The sequence below is a fragment of the Rhododendron vialii genome, chromosome 4a (genome assembly GCF_030253575.1).
Source record: "Rhododendron vialii isolate Sample 1 chromosome 4a, ASM3025357v1".
NCBI lineage: Eukaryota > Viridiplantae > Streptophyta > Magnoliopsida > Ericales > Ericaceae > Rhododendron > Rhododendron vialii.
Window position 1 is genome coordinate 35,161,722 of NC_080560.1, and position 26,978 is coordinate 35,188,699.

Below are 26,978 nucleotides of genomic sequence, written 5' to 3' on the forward strand. Positions count from 1 at the left end.
TCAAAAGGGGGCGTCGATGCCATTGGTGCTTGTTTCAGATCGGGATTTAGCGCTTATGAACGCCATTGAAGCATGTTTCCCTACGACACGTCACATCTTGTGTATTTGGCACATAAATCAGTGCGTCATGAAGAACTGCAGCCGTGTGCTTGGTCCGGAATGGAAGCGCTTCATCAAGTCATGGCACTCGCTTATCAATTCATCTACACCTTCGTCTTTCGAACATAAGTGGCAAGCCATGTGCGACGATTTTCGCCAGTTCCCGTATGTCATAACTTACCTGTGGCAAACATGGTTAAGGTCGTACAAAGAGCGGTTTGTTTCAGCATGGACAGATACATGTATGCACCTCGGAAGCAATTCAAGTCAAAGGTAAAATCGCTTTTTGACTTTACTATTAAAATTTTGTGCATTTCTCTACTACACTAAGAAATACTTTTTGATACTTTTCTATTTAAACACAGTGCATTATTCTATTACAGGGCAGAGTCTGCACATGCGAGGCTAAAGCTATATTTGGGGGATACTATGTCATCGCTACAAACATCTTTTGATAAAATAGAAAAGATGTTGAAAAATCAGTTCGGGGAAATTAAGAAGTCGTTCGAGAAATCATTGAACATTCCACGCCACAAACAATTGCGTGACGACATTTTTGATCAGGTTAGGTGTCGCATTTCATTAGAGGCAATGGAGTTCATACATGATCAGCTAGAAACCGCTTTAGAAGTATCCCCCCACATTGTTGGCTATTGCAACTGTATGATCAAAATCACACACGGATTGCCATGCATGCACGATCTTGCATATTATCGTTCCATTTCCACTCCAATTCCGCTATGGAGTATTCACGCTCATTGGACTAGGTTGTCTATGCACGCAACCGAGTTTAATGAGGAGGGAGCACGACTTGACAGGACATCTCAGGTCGTTGAGATATTAGATGGGATGGATCCACCTATGCGAGAGCATATCATAGACAGGATTATCGATATGGCAGATCCATCTTGTAGCACAGTTCGACCTCCATCGTACAACACAGAACATAGAGGTCGACCTACAGGTAGAGATGAGCAAAGTACACGTCGCATACCTTCTTTCTCAGAAGCATCCACTTCAGGATCAAAGACTGCAACATCGCGAGTGAGAGGGAGACGTGGGAGGGGTTTCGGGGTTCGCAACACTCAATTTATAGTTCCATCCATCACTGATCGCTACATTCAACGATTACCTCAGGCTTATCAGCGTTATGTTTCCCACACTGTTGACGTGCTTGGTGATGGTCATTGTGGATTCAGGGCGATAGCTGCACTAATCGGGTATGGTGAAAATGATTGGAGTCGAGTACGAGAGGAGCTTATTGAAGAGATTCGACAAAATTATTATCTATACAGTGTGATTTATCCAGTACATGATTGGCCAAATCGTCTACTAATTTTACTGAATTGGTTCGAGCCTACAGCACCACAAAATCATTGGATGGGGGCTATGACTTTGGGAGTTGTCATCGCAACAAGGTACAACCTTGTACTGCATACATTTGATGAGGATGTTTACGGTTGTTTTACTCATTTGCCATTGAGATCCCCTCCAGTTCCAGTCGAATACCGCCGGGAAATTGCTATTGCCCGTGTTCACAACAATCACTTCGTGCAAATTTTCTTACAACCTCATTACCCTATACCACCCATCTCAACATGGTGGGAGGAGAATTCATCGGATGAAGCTAAAGGATGGGCTGCCAGTTATGAAACACGTTTGCTATTGTGGTACGAAGTAATGGGTATAAGCATGCCGAGAGCAGCATTTGGAGGAGATATTGATTAAAATTTGTGTTTTTATGTATTTTCATGTTTTGACAATATGTACTCAATTATAATAAAATGAAATTTTATTTCAATTTATTATTTGTTCATTACAAGTTATTTTTATTATTCATTGTTAAGACTAATTAATTAACTAATTAAAATAATATAAATTTATTAAGTATAAAGTCAATTTTAATTGAAAATAGAATTTGAGTTAACCAAAAAAAAAAGAAGAAGGGATGTAAATGGAAAAAGAAACAAATAAAGAAAATAGAAAAGATTATTAAAATAATAAAAAAAAGATTCAAAGTGGAAGGAAACAAAAGAAAATAGAGAGAAAAAAAATGAAAAAAAAATTCTAACAGAAAAGAAACAAAAGGAAATAAAGAAGAAAAAAGAAGAAAAAAAAATTTTAATGGGAGGTGGGAGGAACAGGAGAAGGGGGGAGGGGAGGGGGTAATATGGGAAATGGGGTGTGGGGCCGAGGGGTGGGGTGTCAGGGGGGAGTAGCAATTTACATGAATGCCCCATGTCATTTTTAGGGTTTCAAATCTGAAATCTCTCCCCTCTCTCTCCAGTCGCAGTCACCTCACCCTCCCATGTCTCTCCTCCGCCACCTAACCCTCCAACGCCACCACCGCCGCCCATCTCTCCACCGCCACCCTCCCTCCACCACCGCCGCCGGTGCCGCCACCGCTGAACCTATACATAGAGAAAGATGATGTGAGCGGAGCGGACGAAGCTGATGTGGATGCCAAGACCACGGTGCTTGCCGGAGCATGAGGCACTTGAAGACGACGTAGGAGACGGAGTAACGGAGGCCCACTGAGATATCTTCAATCCAATTTCAGAACACAGTTGAGATGGGATCCATAGACCGCCGCTTCTCTCGCTCTCGCCGCCGACTACGCCGGATCCGGATTCATCCTCACCGTCACTTTCCTCGGTAAAATCCATGATCCTCATCTGCATCTTCATTCTTCAAAGCAGATTGAGTTCTCCACACATGTATTTGAAGCATCTCCTCTCATCTCCAAAACTGATCGAGTTCATCCCATTTTTCTGCGCCGTCATTGCTTAAACGGACATATCTCTCGCTAGGAAACTCAGTATGAGGTGATGACAAGGCCACGGCTCTCCGGATTATTGTCGCTTTAAATACATATTGTCTTTTTTCATCTTTTCTTTTATTATTCCATGATTAGCTTCAGATTCACAATGTTAATTGTAAATAGATTCATAGTGTTAATTGTAAATTTATAAAGAATTTAACATTGTTAAGTGTAATTTTACACTTTTATCAATTAACAATGTTAATTGTTAATTGTAGTGAGAATTTAGATAAAAATTAACACCGTTTATTATGGTGGCAGCGGTGGTAGTGTAGGAGGATGTATGGGCCGAATAGTATTAACACTGTTAATTGGGGTGTGAATTTACATGGAAATTAATCCTGTTAATTTAGACAAAAATTAACACTGTTAATTGTGGTGATGGTGGTGGCGGCGTTGTGGTGGTGGTGGCGTTGGTGGTGTGGTGGCGGTGGTCGTCGTGGTGGTGGAGGCGGCGGCGGCGGAGGTGGTGTAAGAGAATGTATGAGCTGAAGGATATTAACACGTATGGGTCGAGGGATATTAAACACTGTTAATTGGGGTGTGAATTTACATGGAAATTAACACTGTTAATTTAGACAAAGATTAACATTGTTAATTGTGGTCACGGCATTGTGGTGGTGGTGACGTCGTGGCGGCGGCGTGGTGGTGATGGCGACGTGGTGGCGATGGCGATGTGGTGGTGGTGGTGGCGGCAGCGTGTTGGCGGTGGCGACAACCTGGTGGTGGTGGTGGCGACAACGTGGTGGTGGTGGTGGCGGTGGCGGTGGCGGTGGTGTAGGAGGATGTATGAGCCGAAGGATATTAACACTATTAATTGGCGTGTGAATTTACCTAAAAATTAAGACTCTTAATTTAGATAAAGATTAACACTGTAAATTGTGGCAGCGGCGTTGTGGCGGTGGTCTAGGAGGATGTATGAGCCGAAGGATATTAACACGTATGGGCTGAAGGATATTAACACTATTAATTGATGTGTTAATTTAGACGAAAATTAACACTATTAATTTAGACGACAATTAACACTGTTAATTTAGACAACAATTAACACTGTTAATCGTGGCGGATTAACACTGTTAATTCGAGGATTAACACTGTTAATTGGGATGTGAATTTAGACGAAAATTAACACTGTTAATTTAGATGAAAATTAACACTGTTAATTTAGATGAAAATTAACACTGTTAATTTAGACAAAAATTAACACTGTTAATTGTGGTGGCGGTGGCGGCAGCGCGGTGGCAGTGGCGGCGTTGTGGTGGTGATGGTGGCGGCGGGGGTGGTGGTGGTGGCGGCGACGTGGTGGTGGCGGCAGAGTGGTGGCAGTGGCATTGTGGTGGTGGCGGCGGCGGCGGCATGGTGGTGGTGGTGGTGACGTAGTGGTGGTGGTGGCGGCGGCGTTATGGTGATAGTGGTGGTGGTGGCGTTGTGGTGATAATGGTGGTGGCGGCGGCGGCGTTGTGGTGGTGGTGGCGGTGTGGTGGTGGTGGCAACGTCGTCGTCGTGGCGGCGGCGGCGGCGTCGTGGTGGTGATGATGTCTCGATCGTCTCTCTTAAATCGCTTTTTTTTGCAAGGGGTATTTTTGTCAATAAAATAATGAAGAGAACCTACTGGACTATGGGCTCTTTGGACAGAACTTAGTGGGCTATTCATCACCCAAATAGGACCGGCCAGAAAATTGCTCGAAAAAAACAATCTAAGAGGGGTAACAAGCTATCTACAGTTCTACATGCACCAAAAAAGTTCCCACAGTCCCACTTCACAAGTAGGCACGAGTGAGTTCCAAATAGAGTAATTTTTTTATGGTAAAGATCATCCCAGTAATATTAAAATCAAAACAAAATTACAATTAGAACCAAAGCAAAACACAACTAAAATAACAAAAGTAAAACAAAATACAAGTAAAAGCAGCACGAAATTAGCTCCAGTGTCGGGCTCATCAATCCACTTGTGGAGGTGGGTGAGGAAATCATGGTCTGTACCATGCACCATACATGCTCAATCCTGCTGCAGGTTAGAGGATAACGTCGGAATATCACTAGATCTGTTGTTCATTGTTGCCATTGGGAAGCTCAAAGTCGTCGTCAGGCTTATCGGATTTAAGAGTCAAAACCTAGATCTGGAGAGCCAGATTTGGCTCCCGAAGTCCAAAAATTATGGGGAGAACAAAAGAAGGGGAATGAAGTGATGGTGGAGCGCAAGTAGAGTGGAGTGCAGTTGGCGCCTCCTCCATACTCTCATGCACAAGAGTGGGGTTCGAGCTCCCCCTCCCCTGCTAATACCTAACACTACTAACCCTGCTAACCATGAGCTGAGCCTAAAAACAAGAAAAGAAACGAGGGTGGAGCCACCGAGGGAAGGGTAGAAAAGGGGGTAGAGAGGGAGGCTCTCAAAACTAACTTCTCTCTTAGGGGCTGTTTGATAAAACTGAAACTGAAAGCTGAAAAATTAAGTACTGAAAACTGAATGCTTTTAAGTTGAAAAGCTGTTTGATAAATGTATTAAGTACTGAATTAAAAAAATAATGAATTAATTTTGTTCCAATTCTTTCTTAATTTACTAACAGTCACAATATACCTATGGTAATGGTGGAGGAGGGGTGGTGGTGGAGGTGGTGGTGGAGTGGTATGTGGGAATGGTGGTGTAGTGATGGTAGTGGTGGTGGAGTGGCGGTGGTGGTGATGATGGTGGTAGAGTGGTGGAGGTGGTGAAGTAGTGGTAGGATCGGTGGTGGTGGTATAGTGATGGTGGTGGTGGTGGTGGAGTGGTGTAGGTGGTGGTGGTGTAGTGGTGGTTGTGGAGGAGTGGCGTAGGTGGTGGAAGTGGTGGTGGTGGTGTAATGGTGGTAGTTGTGGTAGGAGCGGTGATGGTGGTGGTGGTGGAGCTGGTGGTGGTGATGTGGTGGTGGTGGTAGTAGAGGCAGGGCCGACTCTGAGATTTTGAAGGCCTAAGACAATCTTTAAAAGTGATGCCCTTAGTAATTGTAAACGAAAATCAAATAAAAAGTCGATCACACTAAATAATTTTGATTCCGATATAGTATTTGTTTGTAATGGGAAATACTGGAGTAGTAGTGTTTAAGGAGAAAAAAATATGCATCCATGCATCCACCACACTGAATAATTTTAAAGGGCCCAAGGGATTTTGGCGATCCGTGACCTTTTATTCCTCCTTTTTGTTTTTTTTTTCTTTTTGTTTTTTTCTGCGTTCCGTGTTCCATTTTTCCAAATGTAAAATGTCTTCCTGGGTTTAAAATTGGGCTCCAAAACAATACATATATACTAGGTCCTAAAATAAGTAGGGGCCCTAATTTTTTGACATTTTTGGAGGCTTAAGGCCCACGCCTCTTGGGCCTTAGGCCAAAGCCGGAAGTGAGTAGAGGAAGGGGTGGTGGTGGAGTGGTGAAGCTGGTGGTGGTGGTGTAGTGGTGGTAGTGTTGGTGGTGGAGTGGTGGTTGAATGTAAGTACATAAAAATTCAGCCAGAATTAAGTAGCTCAAAGCTACTTAATTTTTTTCAACTTTTTAGCCTGTATTTTAAGTAGTACTTAATTTGTTAAGTAATGTAAAATATGATTATCAAACCTACTGAATCACTTATTACTTAATTAATTCAGTTTTAAGTGCTGAATTTAGGTTATCAAACAAGCCCTTAGTATTTGTCTACACCAATTTGGTGTAGCTCATTCTCTTCAAGTCGTCAACTCACAAAATCTTATGTTTATGATTGGTGAGGTAATTTGTTTCGTTGGCAAAATATCCTTTAAAGTCAAAGGTGTAGTAAAAATTTCACCTATGAAAAGCCTTTTGGAAAGCACTTATTGCAAACGGCTCTTTTATTTGCCACCTGTCACCTCCACCTCCCTTGAAAATGCTCTTTACAAGACTTGCTCGAACTTTTTCCTACATAAAGATAAATCCTAGCTCTTCCTTTTAATACAAGAGCTCAATGTAATTCCCACAAGCCTTGTGTTAACCTTATTACGTATGGTAACACCTTATTACGTTGTGTTACCATACGTACGTAAAACTTGAATTTTTGTATGCACTTCTTGTGGTTTCGAGTCGACATTCGTGCATTTAGGCTATACTCATAATCCTTGTTCGAAACTCGTTGATATTAGGCGTAGGTTCCCTCTCCTTCAGATCTTACTGATTGCAGAACAAAATGGTGCTTTTATTTGTGAATCGAAGACTAAAAGCTATATCCGCAGTATAACTGAGTTGTTTATGCTTTATAGAGCTTGTTTAAGCTCTTGGAAAGGGTTGAAGGCCAGTGATTCTAACAGATTGTTAGCCAGGACCGGGAGACTTAGTTCCAGGATTTTTAGTCCCCTGTAATTTGTTGGCTGTTTGCTGTTCTCTAGATGGCTAGGGATGTGGTAGCCTTGTTTCGTTGCATGAGACTTTCCCTCTGTTTCTCGTTTGGTTGCTTTTATAAAATGGCTAATTCACCCCAAAAAAAAAAAAAAAAAACTGAGTTGTTTACATGAGGCTACTAGGGCTTGATAACAAAAGTTTTTGATTGCTTTCTTTTTTGGGAAGAAGTGAAGTAGAATACAGTCCCAAACTATAATCTCACAGACAAAGCAGTTGAGATACCCTGTCCTCCTATCTCAGACTCTCTCGTAGTTACCCGATTCACAATACGAAAAGTCTACCCCCACCCTTCTCTTTTACCGCTCACCTCACCGCATTCAATCTCCCAATCCAAAAGTGTTTTGAAAGATCTGAAAACTCTTCCCGAAAGAATTTGCTTAAAATCCGGACCAATAATTGCCGAGACAAACACTGAGATTGAGAGAGTGGTGAAACCGTACAATGGGCATAGCACTGCTGAGGAATGCATCATTGCATGGCTGTAGCCTGCAAGAATGCAAGACGCAACCAACCGGCGGATAAGGGGTAGAAAGCCATTTGAAGCTCAGAACTTGACGTAGGAGATACCAAAAAGAGGCAAAACATTTCAAGACATCCTTCCATGTTGTAAACCAAGGGTCATTTAAGTATAAATACTTTTCTGAAATTCAGTTTGAAACAGCACGAGATGTAAAAGTGAGTTGAGGTAAGCTGAACATTTCTTTTTATACAATGATTTAAGTGCCAAGAAAAAACCATTCCCATGGTAGCTATGCAAATTGATACATGACATTTCCAACACACCTCCAGAGGACCAAAGAAGAAAATAAATCTGCAACCCACCTCATCGTAGTGGTAGCATCTAAATGTGCAAATGTCATAGCAGAAGTAGGGTTGGTCAAATTGTCTGCAGGTACATAAACTGCAACCTCATGATGATGTCAACTTCTTTTCACTGGTCTTGCTACGAAAGGGCGACAACAGAGAGAAGTTGCGGGAAGCTGTAACCAATGAAAGAAAATCAGGACAGAAAAACAAGACAAGTCTCAGAGTGGAAGCAGAGTAGCAATCACTTACGTTTTTGGGAAGTAGCTTCTTCATCTCGAGAGATTTGATTCTTCAATGTACGAACTGCACGAGAAAAGAACCATTAATACAAGGTCAGCTTGCAAACTAGGTACAACCATTAATACAAGGTCAGCTTGCAAACTAGGTACAACGTAATATGAATAAAGGCAACCTCAGAACCATCAGTGCAACGTCAGCTTGCAAACTAGGTATGACGTGATACAAGGTAACCTAAGAACCATTAATACAAGGTCAGCTTGCAAACTAGGTATGGCATAATGTTGTACGGTTCAAGGGAACCTCAAAACTGATTGAAACTAATAACATCATATACTAATACATCAAAAGCTTACCCTTGCTTCTAAACAAGTGGCAGGTGGAGAAAATGCACAACTTAATTGAGTTGAAAGGAAAAAATCACTAACAATGACTGAAAACCAAAAAATTACTTTTTCTTAAGTTTATTTCTTGGCAAGCTAACTTCATTCTTGTTTTAAGAAAATGAAACAGTAATGATACTTTTGACATAAAAAAAGTAACCGAAATGGGCATCTTCATGCCGATTTTCAACTCTCCTTTTCCCTCAAGCCAAGAAGTAGACATTGCATCAACAAAATGAGGTGGTAGTGGCATTTTGGTAAATAAATGCATGCTGTTGGTCCTCAGTTTTGAAGCAGTAGATGTAATGGGCCACATCTTATCAAATGATAAATTCTATAAATGTATTATCCTTTGTCTTATCCTTTTTTTTACGCTTTATGTAGGGTTCTTTGTGCCCTAAATTAATGAAGCATATCTTCAAGTTAATTTACCAAAAACCGGCCACGAACATAGAATACTTCAAAGGAAAGCATACACACCATTCAACTCAAATCAGCTCCTTGAAGTTGAAGATAGAATCATGACTTGTGGACAGTTTGCATTTTGAAAATTCTATCACCTACTGTTGATAAACTACATGCTGTCTTCGCATAGCTATGCGTAGTATTAACCCCAAACGTATGGAGCAAAATCCAGCATTTTTATATACTATCTTTCAAGAAACAAGTGCAAAAATTAGTAAAGAATGCATATTACCTTCACTAGAAGAAGCTGCATTTGTTACATTGCCATCTAACTCTGAACCGTCAACACTTGCATTATCTGATTCAACACTGTGCTCACCTGCAACTGAACTATGGTTCTTCTTAGCAAACATCAAGAGTCGTTTAAAGCCTTTCGGTGATTCCTTCACCTGAACCTTGGCCAGGGATTCAGGAATCATTGCTAATTTCAGGTCTTCAAAGCCAGAAACTTGTGCTTTAACACCCATCGTCTCCGTCTCTAATCTTGTTGCAGGTGTTTTTCCATTTTCTCGATTTGCAGTGCATGGGTCTTCTAAAGAAGAGAGCCGAGCGTAGGGGGCTTGATAGGGTTTTCCAGATGTACGGACGCTTGAAGAGTTCTGTGCTTCCTTCTCCGCAGATGTTACCTGACAAACAAATGCCATATCTTAGATTAATAAGAAAAATTGATAGCTTCCAATACACTGAGTTCATGAAAAATTTCCACTTTCTCATAACCGAAGACCAGAGAAATTGGATTTAGTGGAAAGAGATTAACTTGCTCCCGTAAGCCAATTCAGTACAACAAACAAATTGAAATATGCTATCACAATTAAAGACAAGCTCAAATAGTGCCTATTAATAGTAAAATTAACAAATCTTCAGGATATTTTAGCAGATTTTGGGTACACCAACTTTCAAAATTACAACCAGAATCTACAACACTGCAATATGGAGGACCAACATTAGCTGTCAAATAACCTTAGGTTTAAGGTTATTTACAAATGTAATCGATCCGTTTAATCATTTGTTCATACAATAGCAGCTAGTGCTTCCTTATCAAAACTCTACTATACTATTACTTTCCAAAAATAATGGAGGCCATTCGTTGACTGCTAAAAACATGGCCTAGAGGTTGTACATTCAAACGAAAGAGCAGCCACTTTGTGCAAGTAATGCTAAAGGTGACATCTGTGCCTAATCTACCCTAATCCAGATTCCAATTAAACTGGATCTACTTTTACTATTACATTCGAACATTTTCCTCATATGGTACATAGATCTTGTTGCTCAATAAGTTTCAATTACTTAGCTTCACTTGGTCTAGGTTGTTATATGCAGACCTCATAAGTTTCAGTATGTATGGACCATAAAAAAAATTGATTTTACCAAATCCTACCATATGAAACTTGGGTTGCTCTTGTATTTGACTTTGAACAGCTTCAATCACAAGTCCCTCCGTGGGTGAAGCTGGTGCGTGAATAGCAGCATATTCTGATATCATGTCATTTTTCTCTACTTTGCCATGACTGCCATAGTGTTCTTTTTGAACACCCATATTTTCTTCTGATGAATGCACAACTGGAAGAGGGGGCTTCTCACACTCGAGCATCACAATTGTCTTGTCAATGACAGGATTGTCATCCACCTCACTCTGGTGTGTGCGTTTGTCAATTTTCCTATCTAATTTAGTACTGGAGGATGTTACAGAAGACTTGATCCCCTTCACTTCCTGTGTCATCTCTTTGGGTGCTGATTTGTTCTGGCCTATATCAGATGACTCTTTCGATGTTCTGATCTTCAGCTCAGGAAGTGTTGCGGCCTTGCTTCTATCAAGGTTTATAATAGCGGAAATCTTTTTGCTCTCAGGCTCAGAAAAAACCTTCCGCTTTGATACTAATTCTGCACCTGGAGTCTTCACCGGTGCAACATAAGGGCTTCTCATTGTTTTAGGCTCGGATAGTCTTCTGATTTGCACCACAGAAGGCTTTGAATCAGGAGTTGCATTTCTGCTCTCTTTCCTTGGCTCTGACAATGATGAAGCTGATCTAGTCATCCTATTCCCTGGCATGTGGCTTCCATTACTTGATTTGCTGATTTTAGAGGTTTTCTGAGATGCATTGGATCCAAGTGTAGCAGTTCTTATCTTAGATCTCTGCAGAGGAGATGATGATCCTGGCTCTGAATCGCTGAACTTTGACCCTCTGACAGAGCCAAGTGAAAGTTTTGTAGGTAATGGTTTCTTGCTTGGCTGTGAGGATGTAGACTGAGCAGCAGTTGAGCTGGCTCTTGCGGCAATTCTCTTTTGCCTCTCCATCTTCAAACCTTCCAGTCGTTTCCGATCTTCCTCTTCCTGTGAAAAGAAATAATTTGAAGATACTGAAACCGGTTTGAAATACCAAAATTGCTCGCTTGAAAAACAAATTGTTTGAACATAAAATATTTCACAAGACAAAAACATGTTTCATGTACAACATTGTACATGAAAACATTCTACAAACTTCTCGCTCCAGATTTTGGATTGATTATGTTCATTCAAATATCAAAAACTTTTGTTACCACCAAGAACACTGCAAACATACTTGGTTGTGTTATATTTCTTAGCAATCCACGCCATTTCTGCAACATCAATACATAAGACTCCGTTTGTTTCTCTGTCAAATAGTTTACACCAGAAAATATTATCCAAGCAAAATGATTTTGCCAAAACAAAACTTTTCGTTTTGTTTTCCAGTGTTTGGTTGGTATTTGATTTTTTTTTCAGCACATAACTTCTACCTTAATCATATGCTTTCTTATTGTTGCTGACAGCATCTCACTTCCTCAACCTCTCTTCTCTCTCAATTTACCTCTATGATTTCATCAAATGAAATACACATGCACTGCTTCTAATCTTAATTTTCTTTTCTCTTCTTCTTTGTACTCTATCATTTAGTTTATTAGGACCCAGATATATGGTTTTGGCAAAATGTTGTTGTGGTCACCCACAGATGTGTATGTATATCAACGTATGTTTATGTGCGCGCAAGCACCCGTGTGTGTGTGTGTGAGAGAGAGAGAGAGAGAGAGAGAGAGAGAGAGGAGAGTAACTGTGAGTGATGATATGGAGATTGCATCAGGTAAATGACTTAACAATTTTTTCTCAAAAAGTCATTTTACCTCAGATTTCTGGAAAACGTTTTACTGAGCAAAAAATTCACCCCTATTTTGTGCAACCAAAAGCCCAAAAATATGTAAATATTTTATGCCCAAACAAACAGAGTCTAAATTGTCATAAAAAGACCATGCAGCAAAAGCTAGGGATTCAGATTGGTAAGATATGATCTCACAAGAGTTACAGACCATTTTACTGCTAAGCTTCTCACCATACAGAAGAGCATGGATAATGCAAGTATAATAAGCAGAAGTACCTTCTCTTTCTTCATCTTCTGGAGATCAGCTTTGTATGTTCTTAGTTTCTCAGCACGAGCTCGCGCATCTTCTAAAGGACTTAACTTTGATGGTTTCCCTTTCCGTATTGGTCCACCGGTCTTTTTCTTATTCAAGGAATCTGGAGTAACTTTTGACTTCCTGTCCTTTTCTAACTTCTTGGACCCTTGCTTGACATCTGCCATTTCTTCCTTATTTTGGTTATCCAGTGCAGTAGCATCCCTAACAGGAACCTGCATTTCATAGTCTAAAGCAGGGTCATATCCAAAATTGCTATTCTGGATCCCACGTTCAGGCATTAAGCTCAACTCATCTGGCTCATAGTTAGCTTGGTTTCCAATCCTATTAGAATTATTTTTTGTTTTATGAGGCAGCTCAGAATCCATATCAATAGCAGTTCTGTCGTCATTTCCAACTTGATCCAGTGACATTGACCTGAATGGAACTATGAAGGATTCATCAGTCTTTCCTTGTGAAGTTTTATCGAAATTATTGGTGGCATGCCTGAATCCATTAGCAGCCAGTGGATCTGTTGAACTCATATAATGAGAATGGGTTTCCCGTCCAGCAATCATAAAATCATCATTTGTATTCCTCCTATATGCAACTTTTCTTCCATTTATTTCGGTATATTGTATGTCCGTTTGGTCATATGTAGATCCTCTACCATAATGACCCTCTCCTCTAGAAGTTAATACTTCATCATTAGACGTCCTCATCACCCGAGTCATACTTCCACCAGCTTTATGCATTTCAGTCATCCTCCCATCTTGGACTTCAGCTGAATATCTCCAATCAGCTATAGGATCGCCACCTACAGCATTCTTCCGTCTCCTCATTTGAACATCCTTTTCTGAATCAAACATTCCTTGATCAGCAGCATGACTCTGTTCATCAGTGTCTTTCAGTAAGAAATTTTGAAATGCTTGCCAGTTTCCTCCCTCTGTCTCCTTTTCATAATTAGTTCCTTCCTTATTAAACAACTTTGATTCATCCTTAGACTTAGCATTCCTTCCTTTTCTTTTTGGGGACAAAGAGTTCTTGTGCATCATTTCTTTGTCCGTATCAGAGTCAGAAGCTGATAGGGATTCGCTGCCTGAAGAGTTCTGCCCTTTTGAGGCAATATAATTGATGTTCCGAATCACAACTGTGCCTGATTGCCTTTTAGCTGATCTTCCAGCTTTCTTCCTAGACTCATTCTCCAACTCTAAATCACCTGGTGACTTTGTTTTGGAGGGTTCCATCTGCCATTCTTCTGATTCAGTGTTTCCATCCCTGCTATCCATGGATTGTCTTCTCTTTCCTGCTCTATGACCACCATTGGAATGAGAATTATCTCCTGGAGGATAATGTGGTGGATAAAATGGGCCATTTCCTGGATAATTCTGATAGTAGGGCAATCCAGGATATGGTTGAAAGACTGGTAGAGCACCAGGTGGAGAATGGATAGGCCAGGGAGGATACATAGGATGTGGAAACTGACTTTGAAAATATTCTTGTTGGCCTACTGGGACTTGGTGATCCATTGGATGTTTTTGTTCTGCGCGACAAGTGGATACAGTCAGACGATAAACCAAGTGAAGATAACTTTTAAATTTCGATGTGCAAAGGGTGAACCAACAAGCTTAGCCAAAAAAGAAAGGGTGAACCAACCAAAAAAGTTAAAGGAAATTCTGATCAGCTGCATGACACAGATTATTAACAGGGTTTGAGAGCGATACAAAACAAACCAATGCAACAAGGAATCTCTCTTCCAAATAATCTTTCAGAAGATTCTTTAAACTCTAACATATACAGCCAAAACATATATGACAGAAGGAGAAGACTCAAATCTGTGAGATTGACTCTCATAAATGACTCATGCATCCCCTTCACTACAAGAATATCCATAAAAGATGGTGAAGACTTCTACCCTAGGTCACCTAAAGTGGGTACAGGTGCGAGAGAGGGAGCACGAGAGCATCGATGTTTGAAAGAACTATACTTCAAAGTGTCTTCACTATATATGTTAATTTTCATATTTCATCAATAGTAATTGAAAAATGATAGTGCCAAAACTATTTCATTAATGCCAAAATTTTAGTGCCTAAAAATTTGCCATACGGGAATTGGTATTACAAAAATTTGTGTTCATTATGTGTCATATGATTTATATAACCTAAGGGTGATAAAACAAGGTGGAGCAGGGAAGTTGCCAAGAATAAAAGGTGGAGCAGGGATACATGTAGGTAATAATAATTCTCTTCCACTACAGGGTTCAAAACCTACTTTCACGTTTCAAGGCAGTAACAAGTTCTGCCGACAGCTTTACACAAAAGGTGAGCTCATGAATCTGTGTGCATCATTCACGGTACACGTGTCACCTTTAAATGGTGGAAATTGTGCATGCGTGTATTTAATGAGACGAATTCGCAAATCTAATTTACTGAAATCGCGAATTATTTGTGCATTCGCTCTCAATTCTTTAATCTGCAGACCAGTTTGCGATCCACACCCCTACGATGACGAATCATGTGACTAAGCAAACCTTTTGGAACCCCATAAAAGTAGGAGTCTTGTCTGATTATTCAGCTTTAATAAACTAAATTTAAGTATGAAGCAATAGATCTCAACAGAAGTAAAAACGGAGACATCAAGTTTCAATCAAATTAAGAAACGGATCTAGGTGAAAAGAAAGGCATATTCAGTATACATCTTACACCTCAAACTACAATATGCTTGGTGAAAGTCAAAGCAATAGCCTTGATAAGTGCCAAAATGCACATGTGCAGGCCCCTTGGTTTATATTCATTAACTCCTTAATCCATGTTACTTGACATATTTCGAGCTATTTTCATGATTACAGATTACTGGGAGCCGTTTTGTGAAGTGGGCTTCAAATTTGGAAGTTTGAAGGCTCAAAGGTGGACCCAGTTGCAATTGGGGACAGCTAAAGTAAGGGATAAAGAAAGAAGTACAATCCTTTAAGACCTAGAAGGCTTGAGTACGTGAACCCCCTCAAGGAAATCTATATCAAACTGGGAAGAATAAAGAATTTGATTCACTCCACAATTAGGAGTCAAGTTGCAGAGTTCTCAAGTATTTAGACCATAACTTTTTGCTCGATTATCTAACTGAGGTGATTCTAATTGGGTTAGAATGAAACTTGAAGGGCTACAACTGTCTGAAATAGGAAATTTTGAACCCTCGTTTAGCATGTCAAAATGGGTCTGCAGCTGAGCCTAAAAGGCTGACAATTTTCAAATGAAATTCTCCCTATGGTTGGGGTTTATAGTTTGCTTTGTACTTAAAAGGTACAAAACAGTCTCTACACCAAAATTAGGGTTGTTGAACTTTAAAGAGACACTAGGAGTAAGAAGAGAAAGACTTGAAGGTTTCCATGGTTTCCATCGTTGAGGACTTACTTGAAGGTCCAATCCACCATACGCGGCTAGAGACATCTTCGAGAATGTAGATGAAACCATCTTCCAAGTAGCATAATTTTGTAAGAATTTTAGGGGTTTTCAACTATTGGAATCATAATTTTCATCTTCCCATCAATCTTACATGCTTGTTTTCTGCACTGCAAAGTCCTATTCATACAATCATTTTCTTTGATTCTTTTACTGCTCGGTTAGGATAGGATATGCTATGAGAGATGCATGGTGCATTGGTATCATTGGTCATAATACTGTAGAGTCTATGCTACTAGGGAATTAAAAATATTCTCTTATGAATTTATTAGATTTGTAACCATGCTAAACTCAATTCTAATGCTTACTTTTAATTCGACTAACTTATTATGACACAGAGGGAATGGAATCGACTACCTAGACTTTTCTCCACTGATTCGTTTCGACAATTTCTTGCTTTTAATCTTAAATTCTACTTTTAGAAATTAAAAAATCAAATCACCTTTTCGATTAGTAAATTACATTAAAAGTTAGAAAGCCATTTTACTTCAGTCCTTGCAGAGTGATACTCGGACTACCGCCAGTCCACCACTATTTTACGGCACTACCAAGTCTCCATTCCACAAACAGTTAAAATGACCTTTCAGCACTCCAACTTCAGTGTACATCTTTTGCATATGTGGGGGATGGGTGGGTGGTACCAGCAGAGTGATCAATTTGTAAGAGATGAAGACAGAGGTGGGAGTCAAGTGAAAAGGAGGACATCTTGTGTTGGTAAAAGCAATATTTTTAAATGGAGCACATACCTGCACCTGCATTAATGCCTGCTTGTCCATTGTCTTCTGAAACTAAGTCACCATGTGATTCATTCTGTTTGTTAGCCATGCTGGAAAGAATAATGCCTGAAGCATTCATGGCAGAAAATTCTGATCGGCTGGACATTGCTTCTGCTGCTTCGACTTCAACCCACTGGCCAGTTTCATGCTTTCGCTTCCACAGATCTATGAACCTTAAGCATGCATCCCTGTGGAATGGATAAATCTAACATCATAATAAAATGGTTTCTAAAATGAAAAACTGGCACAGATCTGCAATTGTAGAGAAGGGAAACACAAACCTCTAACCAATGGAACATCAGAGTGCCCACATGAAAGAGAACAGAAATTGGAATGAAAAAAGGAAGTGCTGAGTAAGGAATTGCTGCTTACATCAACCGTGAGGCTCCAAAGCATTCAGCAAATGAAACCAACTGTGCCATGAGATCAATGTCAAAACCAGCTGCTGTAGCACGTGCAAAAGCCATGCCTTGTTCTTTCTGCAGTACAGTTTTACGTATCTCCAGGACTTTTAAAAGCTGGACTCTGGTCAAACACGCAAATCATGTACAATGAGAAGAGGGCTCCTGGGACTGTTCTAAAACATATGATGAGCTATGGGTTACATAGGATCAGATGACAGAAGGCATAACAACCTTAAAACTTTGCGTTTTGTTTTTAATTTTGATCTTTACGAGCTACTTAGTTCTGAAGGAAAGCAGTTAATTCTTCAATGAGAAACATTCTGTCAATTCACAAATTACAAGGAAAGCAGTTAATTCTTCAATTAGAACCATAGCAATGAAACATCAGCTTTACTTTTCTCAAATTATCTTCATGTACTTGTATGGCGTATGGACCACCACAACACAAGCAGGTGCAAGACACTAGATCGCCATCAAAGACAACACTCGGGCTACTGTGAATAAGTGACGAGTAGAAGCATCCATATAGATGTTCTTGAATCACTCATGCAAGAAACTAGCTTAGAAGCCATATCAGTGCAGACAGTGATTGGACTTGGAAAAACACAATACATGAGTCTCTAGAATCTAGCCAAGGCAGGCAAAATGTGTGCATCTGCAAAGGAACTTTAGTAAACAAGAAACAAAAGAAAAAAATAAACAGTGCATTTGAACTATTTCTTTTTGCGGGAAAAAAAATGACTTTTTGATCATCCAACGAGTTGCATTTACCTCTTCCACATTCAAATCGCGCTAGGCGCTCACCTTTTTTGTCTGGGTGGAAGCTGGCGGCAGGGCTTGCTTAACCGGATACACGGAATTGGGATCCCCGTCGCATGCAAATATTTCTATAGGGAAAGCTTCGCTTATTCAAAGGGCTGATTATTTAGAACCCATTTTTCTCATAAGAAAGTAAGCGTTGGGAGGAGCGGCAGGTTGATGAGTATATAAATCAATAAAGACCAAAAAGAATCTTTTTCTTTACAGTCCTATCTACTGTGATAGGACTGTAAATATACAACCTCAGCGTATGTAGTTTACACATCAACCAGAAATGACAATGAAGGCATAGCAGATTTATGACAATAGAGGAAACTTGAGAACATGAAAAAGAAAAAAGAGACACTGCATGCACACATTGTGTATGGGTGCCCACCAATGCAATAGAATAGTGTTTTGACATTCAAACAAATGATTCATGCCTGACGCCATTCGACCTTGGTAACATCTAGATTTAGCCTACTTGTATTCGTATTAAATTATGGATTATTCTAATATCCACCCAAAGGGTGTAGGATAATAGGTAAAATGTGCATTGATATCCGAGAAAGGTATATTGATATTTGTGAAAGTGTATTAATATCCGTGAGATATTCATTGATATCTGAACTTGTTTGGAATTACATGTATATTATCCTCTGTCCACAATAGCAAAATGCCAAAACCGTTAAATTATTAATGCTGCTAAACATAATGTACTAAGTTATCAATCTTATATATGCAACTCATGTTTAAACCCTTGAACAACAGAAAGAAAATGCGCATATGTAAATTTATCACCCATAGTAGCACTAGAGAGTACTTTGAATTTCCTTCCTTTGTGGCGGAACCATTTGCCTCTGGTGGTTGTGAATCAGGCTGCCAGGTAGAGAAACTCTATTATGATACTGTACTATATGCCTATCATATGATGAAAATACTGGATGCTCAGTCACCTTATAAAGGACAATTGCCTTTTCATCATTAGCATCAACCACAGGTTTGCTGCCAGCTGATCATTGAAAGCGAAACTCAGTACCATAAAAAAATATTACACTCAATAAAAACATCTATTAATGGACTCTTCACCACATTAGAGGTTCCAATTCATGAAAGACAAAGAAACTAAAAAGAAAGTAAATCAACAATCTGCCCCACCCTTGGCCCCAAAAAGAAGGAAAAAGAGAGAAATCATGGGAAAGAAAATGAAACAGGTGAAGATCATTGAATAAGGAAAAACAAATTTTAGAATGCCATAGAAAACTAAATCTAACATTATGAAACACAACCCAACTTTTTTCCCATTTTGTAATTACCTTCACTGCTTCCCATAGGTTTCGCTTGATATTCTTCCACCTACCACACATAAAGAGGAAATAAAAACTGAATGTCCTTGTGGAGTGCTGGACACAAAAGTTCTGATAGATAACACTTACAGTGCTCAGACCCATATCATTGTTGCCCTGTATGGCAATTGCTTCACCGATCTGTAAGATCTCAGACTCTATTGTATACACTCGTTCCAAGATCTCTGGAGTGCTTACAAAGCGAACAAACCTGTTGAAACAAACACAATTAGATGTAAGTCCACATCCCACTTCCTTCAAAGCCTAAAATGGAAGGGAAACATCAATATTAGGACATTTTTGGATGTTAAGTTCCCCATGGGATAAACAGAATAAAGGATGGGTCCTGATATAATATTGGATGATTCATCACTTTCAGGCTTAAGCTTTCAAGTAAGTCTAAGTCTATCCAATTTTTATTGGGCCTAAGTGGATATGGAGTGGTCTCTGCAGTTATTCCCACGCGAATTGGGGCTTGTATAAGCAAGGGCAGAGCAATGGATCATACGAACTCCCAGCAAGTAATATCGAGCTCTTGGTTATCGTTTCAATTGATATGACAACTAAATTCAAAGTTGAGAAGTTTAATGGGCAAAGCAGCAACTTCAGTCTATGGTGTGTGAAGGTTCGTGCGTTGCTAGGTTCAACAAGGACTGCCCAAAGCACTGTTGGAGAAGAAGAAGGAGAAGCAATCTAAAAATATGGAAGACGACTTTTGGGATGAACTCGATGCTAAAGCACTCAGTTCGATTCAGGCGAGTCTGACCGAAGATGTGCTTCGAGAGGCTGAGGAGAAGACTACAGAAACCGGTATACGGGTGAAGCTGGAGATCTACATGATGAAGTCACTCCTGAACAGGTTGTATTGGAACAACCCTCTATAAATTTCGTACAAGGAAAGGTACGGCCATTAAGGACCATCTAGATGAGATATATAATTCTCAAGGACCTGAAAAAAATATTGATGTTAAGATTGATGATGAGATCAAGTGCTTTTTGTTTTATGTCATCACCATATAATATGAGTTTTGTACTACCCTATTCCAAGGAAAGATTTCATTTCCTTGGAGGATGTTTGATCTAGTCTATATTCCAAGGAGTTAAGGAGAAAGGTATCCGGTGAGAATGAGGGTTATGCTAATGGTTTGTTCTGCGAGGAAGAGAACAAAGATAGGGATAACGGCAATAGAGGGGTTTCTAGATTGCAGTCCCCGGATAAGGAAACAGTAATGTGTTATACTGTTATTACGGGCACTATAAAAAAGATTGTCCTATACTGAAAAATAAGGACAAGATCTGGAATTGCTAAAGATGATTCTGATAGGTCGGAAACTTTTCTCTCAGTGATCATTGGGGATTTCCGTTCAGATTACGAGTGGATTCCTGACTCCGGGTGTTCCTTCCACGTGTCTGTATAAAGATTTGTTCCCAACATATAAACTGGACAATGGTGGTACAGTTCTCATGGGATACATGATGTCAAGTTAGAATCCAAGATAGTATTGTGAATTGTCTGATGGTCGAAATGTTCCAAATTTTAAGAAAAACAATGGTTGCAGCTACACCACTGAAGGAGGAGTTTTGAGCATCTCTAAGGGCCCGTTTGGATGCGGAATAAGGATTGGGAGTATTAGTTATGAAGAGGAGATAAGATAGTAGGGGGTATTATGTAAGAAGGGTGGGCCCACATTGATGTGACGAGGGGATTAAATAGTACTTGGTTTGGATGAGGGATAATGTTATTTTGTAGTTGAAATGGAAGAGAGATGGGGTATTATCCGGGGATATTATGTAATAACACCCCAGAACCTCCCCATAAATAACCCCCCCCCCCCCCCCCCCCGCCGGGGGTATTAGGGGTACAAGAGAATCCAGGGCTTAGCTAATACCCCCGGCAAAATGTGTTCCCAAACCATGGCTTAACCACGGGCCCACAGTCTTAGGAGGGGGTATTACTAATACCCCTTCAGTAGCCCATCCAAACAGGCCCTAAGGGTGCTCTTTAATTATGAAGGGTCTAAACTTGGGTAAGCTCTTTGTGCTTCAGGGCCGTACAATTGTGGGTACTACATCGGTTTCATCATCAATGGTATCGAATTTGGATTTAACTCAATTGTGGAACATGCGGCTTGAGCATACGAGCCATGTTGTTAAGTTCAAGTTGGTGTTTGCCGGTTCTGATTACCCCTTCGAGGGTTTTGGAGAAGAATGGTTGCTGAGAGGATTGCTCTATGGTGTTGGATTCTATTGCATTCAAGTCAAGGTGGAGATTTATTGTGACTTTACCTTGAATTAAACAAGGTGCGTTCGGAAGGGAGTCAGTCACTCCACGCTGATGGTCAGTCTCTTGGGCTCACTGTTTTTCCCGTCCAGACGGTCAGACATGGAATGAATCCAAATTACGTTTCTTTTAAGATTTTTTGACACATGAAACTCTGGGAATTTTAGGGTTTTGTCTTTGACAGTGGGTACCTCTTTGAGAGTAACGGGTATAGCAAGCTCTTTGTAATCTCTCCTCGTTCATAGTGAATCCTCTATTGCTCTTCGCCCATGGACGTAAAACCATGTAAAATCTTGTGTTCTTATGTATTTGCTTCTTGGTTTGTTTTTCTTTACTTCGTGATTTCACGACAATAGTGATGAAACACGAGTATCGAGTTGCAAAAGAAGGTGCAATTATAAAACAATAACATCTTTGACACGGTAAGAAAATCCTGACGAGAGTCCTAGAATACCTATTTTCCTCCTCCTGGTACTGTACGTACTGGTACCGGTGAGATACCGGGTACCGTTTCAGATTTTTCACTATTAGTGTTATTTTCCCACATAAAAGAATTTATAGTATAATATACACATTTATTAAAAAGAAAAAGAAAAAAAGTCCCGTATTTGTCTGGTATCGTCCAGTACTTGAAAGAAAAAATAAAAATAAAAATAGTCCAGTACTATTCAGTATTGGCCAGTATCTCCGATACCGTCCGGTATTTGAGCTGGAACGAATTAGAGGTGTAGAGTACCGGATTTGGACAATACCGGTACGTACCAGCGGTACAGTACGGGATTCATAACCTTGGTGGTTCAAAGTTAACAACGTTGACTAATAAGAGTACTGTCCTACAAGGATACAACACCATTTCAGTGGTAAACTGTGTAATAGGTCATTGAGGGCAAAACCGATATTATAAAATATTGGAGTATTTGAAACTTCTACGAATACATAATGCAATTAAGGAGATGATATGGAACTGAACAAACAATAACTGCTGAATATGGGTATGTGGAGAATAATGACCACCTACATCATCTAGTTTTTTAAACTACTTCTGAATAGCTAGAAGATTTGATTGGATCTCGCCTCTTAAAAAGTTACCCTTGCTAGGGTTTGATTTGCTACTGCGGATAATACCCAACTCAAAACGACCAACAAGGGCTTTATAAGCTCATTATGAAACAACTACTGCAAACTCTACTCTAAGCCATCACCTCAAATCACAACCTCCCATGACTAAAATCAAAACTCGAAATGAGCCCCTTTCAGTCTAATCTCCCGACCTTACCATCAGAAATTGATGTATACTAAACACTTCGAGACACTACATCACCCAGTTAAGAATGTTAAACTACAGAGGCATCTGATCCACCTCAAAGTAAAGTACCTGCAAGAGATGTGGACATATTTCCTAAGTCTTTTGATTTTGACTTAAGACTTTAGAGGATATATCACATTTAACAAACACAGAGTGTTATAAAGCTGTGCTAACCTTTCTACTGTGCCCTTGGTGAACCAAGTTCTGTCACTGCCAGGTTCAGGTTCAAGCGAAATGGAATAACCGCCCTTGGCAATCTGTTCTTGAGCAGTCTTCAGATGGGCAAGGAAAGGATTCAGTAAACCTGTAGCGATTTTCTCTGTCTTCCCATTTGCAGTGATAACCAAATCAAACCTGATAATAGAGCAGCAGTGTTAGGCTAGCATATGAAAATTATAATCCTCTAATGTCGTCAACAACATATTGCGAAAAAAAAAGTTGTCAGCAACATTACTGTACTGCATTTTAGGATACATATGAGAATGCAGAATTCGTTGCTAAAACAATACATTTTCTATCTTTTTCTTTTCCCCTTATTTCAAGCAGACATATGATGGGCGAAAAGGGAGCATAAATTAAAACAAAAATGACAGAAAACCCCTGGATTAGTCACTAAACCAAATCATTTTATTTTCAATCCATTTTTAAGAGCAGCATTTTTCAATCCATGAACACTTTTATTTTGTAAAGCACCTACTGCTTGAACAAACTGCCACAGGAATATCCGACTACAGACAAAGCATTCCAATCCCAATTCAAAACTAACAACTTTTCCATTTACCATAAAATAACCAAAATGCATTTTCTACAGTACAAGTATTAACCACGGCATAAAGAAAGAAAGTCTCAGTATCTCACAAACCACATCCATAGCTCATAAGTTCATTGACACTAAGCTGTTCTGTATATGATTAGCCTACAACTTCCATTTGCCTGAGTGATGTAGTTAAATTTTCAGAGGAGAAATAATGTATCTAGGATCTGTGTCATCCATAGAATCTATAGAGGTTCATTGCTCCAAAAGGTTTTCACCCAGTAATTTGATGTGCATTCTGTAGTCAGTTGAACCAGATGAGGTTTGGGCCACACAAGATGGGATGAGCCCAACACAACAAGGGGCATTGGTCTGAAGGGCCTAATCTGGGTTGACCGATCATTACAGGTTGGAAGGTCCAAGAATAAGTGCCAAACCCATGGCATGGCGGGCAGGCGGCTGAAGGACTGGCCAGACTGGATCAGGTCCAAGTCCAACCCAATGGAACGCTTGTGCTAGATCGACGTCATGTGGATGGCAAGTGGCATGGCTCAGCCATGTTTCTACGTGTCATTTGGCAATTGTCATGTATGACTTCATTTGGAAAAAATATGGTTACGGGTGACGATGTGACACCATGGGGCACTGACTTACTTGGAGTAAAAGTACAATCGTGCTATAAAAGGAACAATAAACCCTGGAGAGGTATGTCGTTACTGGTTATCTAAATCTTGTGTGGGTGGCGTCTGAGTGCCCTCGAGCTGGAATAACTCAACCGGTGAGCACTAATGGTTTGCCCATCTTAGAGTGTTGCTCCTGATAAGGAAGGAGGGAGAAGATAGAAACCGGTTTCATCCATTTGATCGTAAGATCAGGCAAGCAGGAGAGGAAAGGTGATAATTACCAACCCCACACATTCTCTCCAATAAACGGCATTATTCAATTCAGGATGCAAGTATTCGGCTCTTTTACAAGTCCTCTTTTTCAATTTTCTGGAAATAAAGTCTCTCAATTCCCAAATTAAAAATAATAACAAAACAAGAATTAACCAAACTGAGTGATGGAAAACCACATATAGGAACTGCGAATACCCGAAACGGACAGAAATGCAATACAATTACACAATCCAAGACTATTAACGAATTGAAGTGCAAGCTGGCCCAGACAACCGATTATCAGGAAAAAAAAATTATATAACACAATACAATTGTCGTAAATTATTAAAATTAAAAATAAGAACGTCAAATTCAATAAATTAACTAACCACGACTCAGATCTTTTGACCAAATCCAAAACTGACTTTATCATTAAAGAACGAACAACATTAGGGAAAAATTGGACAAAGTCTCCACTAATGGAGTGCATAATTAGCCAAAATAACCAAGAAAACAACATCAGTGGAAATTTTGTTGGAATAATTTACCTTGTTCGAGTGGGCGTGAGCTGGAAAACAGCAGAGTCGAGGCGAGCGGTGGGCTTCATTGTGAACGAAAGGAAGATCAGAGAGCAGCCGAGCGTGTAATTGTAGAGGTTTGGATCTCGAAATGGTAGCTAAATCTGACAGAACGACGGTTCAAGTCCGGCGATCGGCAGAAACGCAAAAAAGTCGTGCTTTAGTGACTGCATTGACAGACTTTTAGAGAAACGGAGAGAAACTGTCACAGAGCATTTTTTAGTGGGGGAGAGGGACGCTTTTCTCAACTGTGCTTTTCTAGTCATTTTTAGAGAGAGAGAAAGGAAGAGAAACTGCACAGAGCATTTTAGAGAGAGAGAGAGGAGAGAAAGATGCTTCTCTAGTCAATTTAGATGGGGAGAGAGCGGTTCAGCTCGCGCACATTTCGACTAATCTCTCTGATCGAGTTAGAGCCAAATCATCAACGCCAAACTACAAAATTTTCGAAAAATTATTTTTTTTTTTAATCTGATCTCGAGTTTCAAACTCTGATTGATTATTATAAAGCAAATCCACCAACCGATCGGAGTACCAGAGAGAAGTAATTGTTGTTGTTTATGTGCCTCGGATACCGACGGGAGGTAGTGCGGGAGAGTGAGCCAGCTGAGAGAGAGAGAAGAAGTATCCGCGTGTGACCGTTGAATTTTGGCCGGAGGTCGAGGTGACAAAAAGAGAAAAAGGTTGAGGGTAGTTTGGGAAATTGGATTCGAAACGACGGAGGCGGTGGAGGGGATAAAACGTAAACGACAAAAGAAGGGCAGACTTCCCTCGTTTGGCCGAGATTCGGTGCGACGTGCTATGGGAATTTTTTTTTTTTCCCGACGGTGTCTGTTTCCCTTTAAAAGTTGGTGCAAGTAGTAAAAATATTCACACCTGACACCACCAAAGTCTCCGATCACGGGGTGGGTACCGCGTGTGCGATTCCGACCATCTAAGCGTATTTTCGATTGTGTAAATTTATTCCCTTTCTCTTTTTTCACCCTACTACTCTCTCTTCACTTTCTTTTTCTTTCTAAATTTCGAACCGTCCAAAATACATTTGAACAGCTGGAATTGCTGACTGGATACGACGTATGTGCTACTCATCCGGCACTCAAAAATTTATCCTGATCATGGGCGTGCAATTCCGAGTCTCATACAACCCGGTATACAATTGTTATAGTGTACTCATCGTCAGACTCTATTTGGTGCAAGTAATATGATAATCCCTCCACCTCAATTTATTTGTCGAATTTTAACTCACGTGCAACTCACAGTACTATGTCCGAATGGTACAACTTCGATCTTTGCCACTGTCATAAGTTTGAAGGATTCACCATCAAGACAATAGAACGATTAAACTCCAAGCCTAATCCAATTATGAAATTGCACCTATATTGGGAGATAGGATTATAAACCATAAACCAGAAAATTTTGCTGCACATGACATATAATTTTGACGTAATAACGAGAAAATTATATTCTAAATTTATTAGTACTCAAACTTACATATTCATGGATAAGATACATATTCATGGATAAGAGACGGGCGGCCAAAATTATTAGACATCGTAGTCAAATGTACATAACTAATACTTGAGAAAATGACAATTGTACTAATTTTAACGAGTTTCTTGGGGCAGTTTTCTAATATATGTTGGGTCAAATTCATGCCCATAAGTAAAATCTATACAATTATTTTAGAAAATTCACAAGCGACTGGAGTCAAGTAACCCCACTTGCCACAATGTGACTCCGCCCCTATGAGATGACTTAGGCCCCGTCCAGAAACTTTCTTAAAAAATAAGCAGTTTATTTCACATTTTCAAA

The 26,978-nt window shown here is 39.9% G+C and overlaps 2 protein-coding genes across 4 annotated transcripts; one reads left to right on the forward strand and one right to left on the reverse strand.

Annotated features, from left to right (window-relative positions):
- The first annotated feature begins 10 nt into the window (after positions 1 to 10).
- On the forward strand, positions 11 to 1,827 carry LOC131323945 (uncharacterized). The gene is made up of 2 exons (XM_058355778.1): positions 11 to 372; positions 483 to 1,827. Exons 1-2 carry the CDS (start codon positions 17 to 19, stop codon positions 1,825 to 1,827), a joined length of 1,701 nt encoding a protein of 566 aa, XP_058211761.1. The 5' UTR covers positions 11 to 16.
- A 6,074-nt stretch (positions 1,828 to 7,901) lies between these two features.
- Positions 7,902 to 25,494, reverse strand: LOC131321814 (COP1-interacting protein 7). Of its 3 annotated transcripts, none has more exons than XM_058352767.1 (13): positions 25,140 to 25,494; positions 23,137 to 23,316; positions 19,466 to 19,586; positions 19,346 to 19,385; positions 18,986 to 19,041; positions 18,853 to 18,908; positions 17,200 to 17,352; positions 16,804 to 17,015; positions 12,581 to 14,139; positions 10,570 to 11,523; positions 9,424 to 9,817; positions 8,356 to 8,409; positions 7,902 to 8,279 (listed from the first exon to the last, which is right to left on the reverse strand). In XM_058352767.1, exons 1-13 carry the CDS (start codon positions 25,196 to 25,198, stop codon positions 8,209 to 8,211), a joined length of 3,909 nt encoding a protein of 1,302 aa, XP_058208750.1. In that variant the 5' UTR covers positions 25,199 to 25,494; the 3' UTR covers positions 7,902 to 8,208. The 3 variants fall into 3 exon arrangements, with proteins under 3 accessions (XP_058208750.1, XP_058208748.1, XP_058208749.1); XM_058352765.1 differs by having other exon boundaries at positions 16,798 to 17,015; positions 25,140 to 25,493; XM_058352766.1 differs by having other exon boundaries at positions 16,798 to 17,015; positions 18,986 to 19,037; positions 19,345 to 19,385; positions 25,140 to 25,493.
- Between the last annotated feature and the right edge of the window lie 1,484 nt (positions 25,495 to 26,978).

Excerpts from the sequence above, each read along its gene's own strand:
- LOC131321814 (XM_058352765.1), bottom strand. The coding sequence starts at position 25,198 with ATGAAGCCCACCGCTCGCCTCGACTCTGCTGTTTTCCAGCTCACGCCC. Across the intron at positions 19,386-19,465 it reads ATGATATGGGTCTGAGCACT|GTGGAAGAATATCAAGCGAA; the intron begins GTAAGTGTTATC and ends TATGTGTGGTAG. Across the intron at positions 14,140-16,797 it reads AGGCATTAATGCAGGTGCAG|AACAAAAACATCCAATGGAT; the intron begins GTATGTGCTCCA and ends CTTGTCGCGCAG.
- LOC131323945 (XM_058355778.1), top strand. The coding sequence starts at position 17 with ATGCCATTGGTGCTTGTTTCAGATCGGGATTTAGCGCTTATGAACGCC. Across the intron at positions 373-482 it reads GGAAGCAATTCAAGTCAAAG|GGCAGAGTCTGCACATGCGA; the intron begins GTAAAATCGCTT and ends ATTCTATTACAG.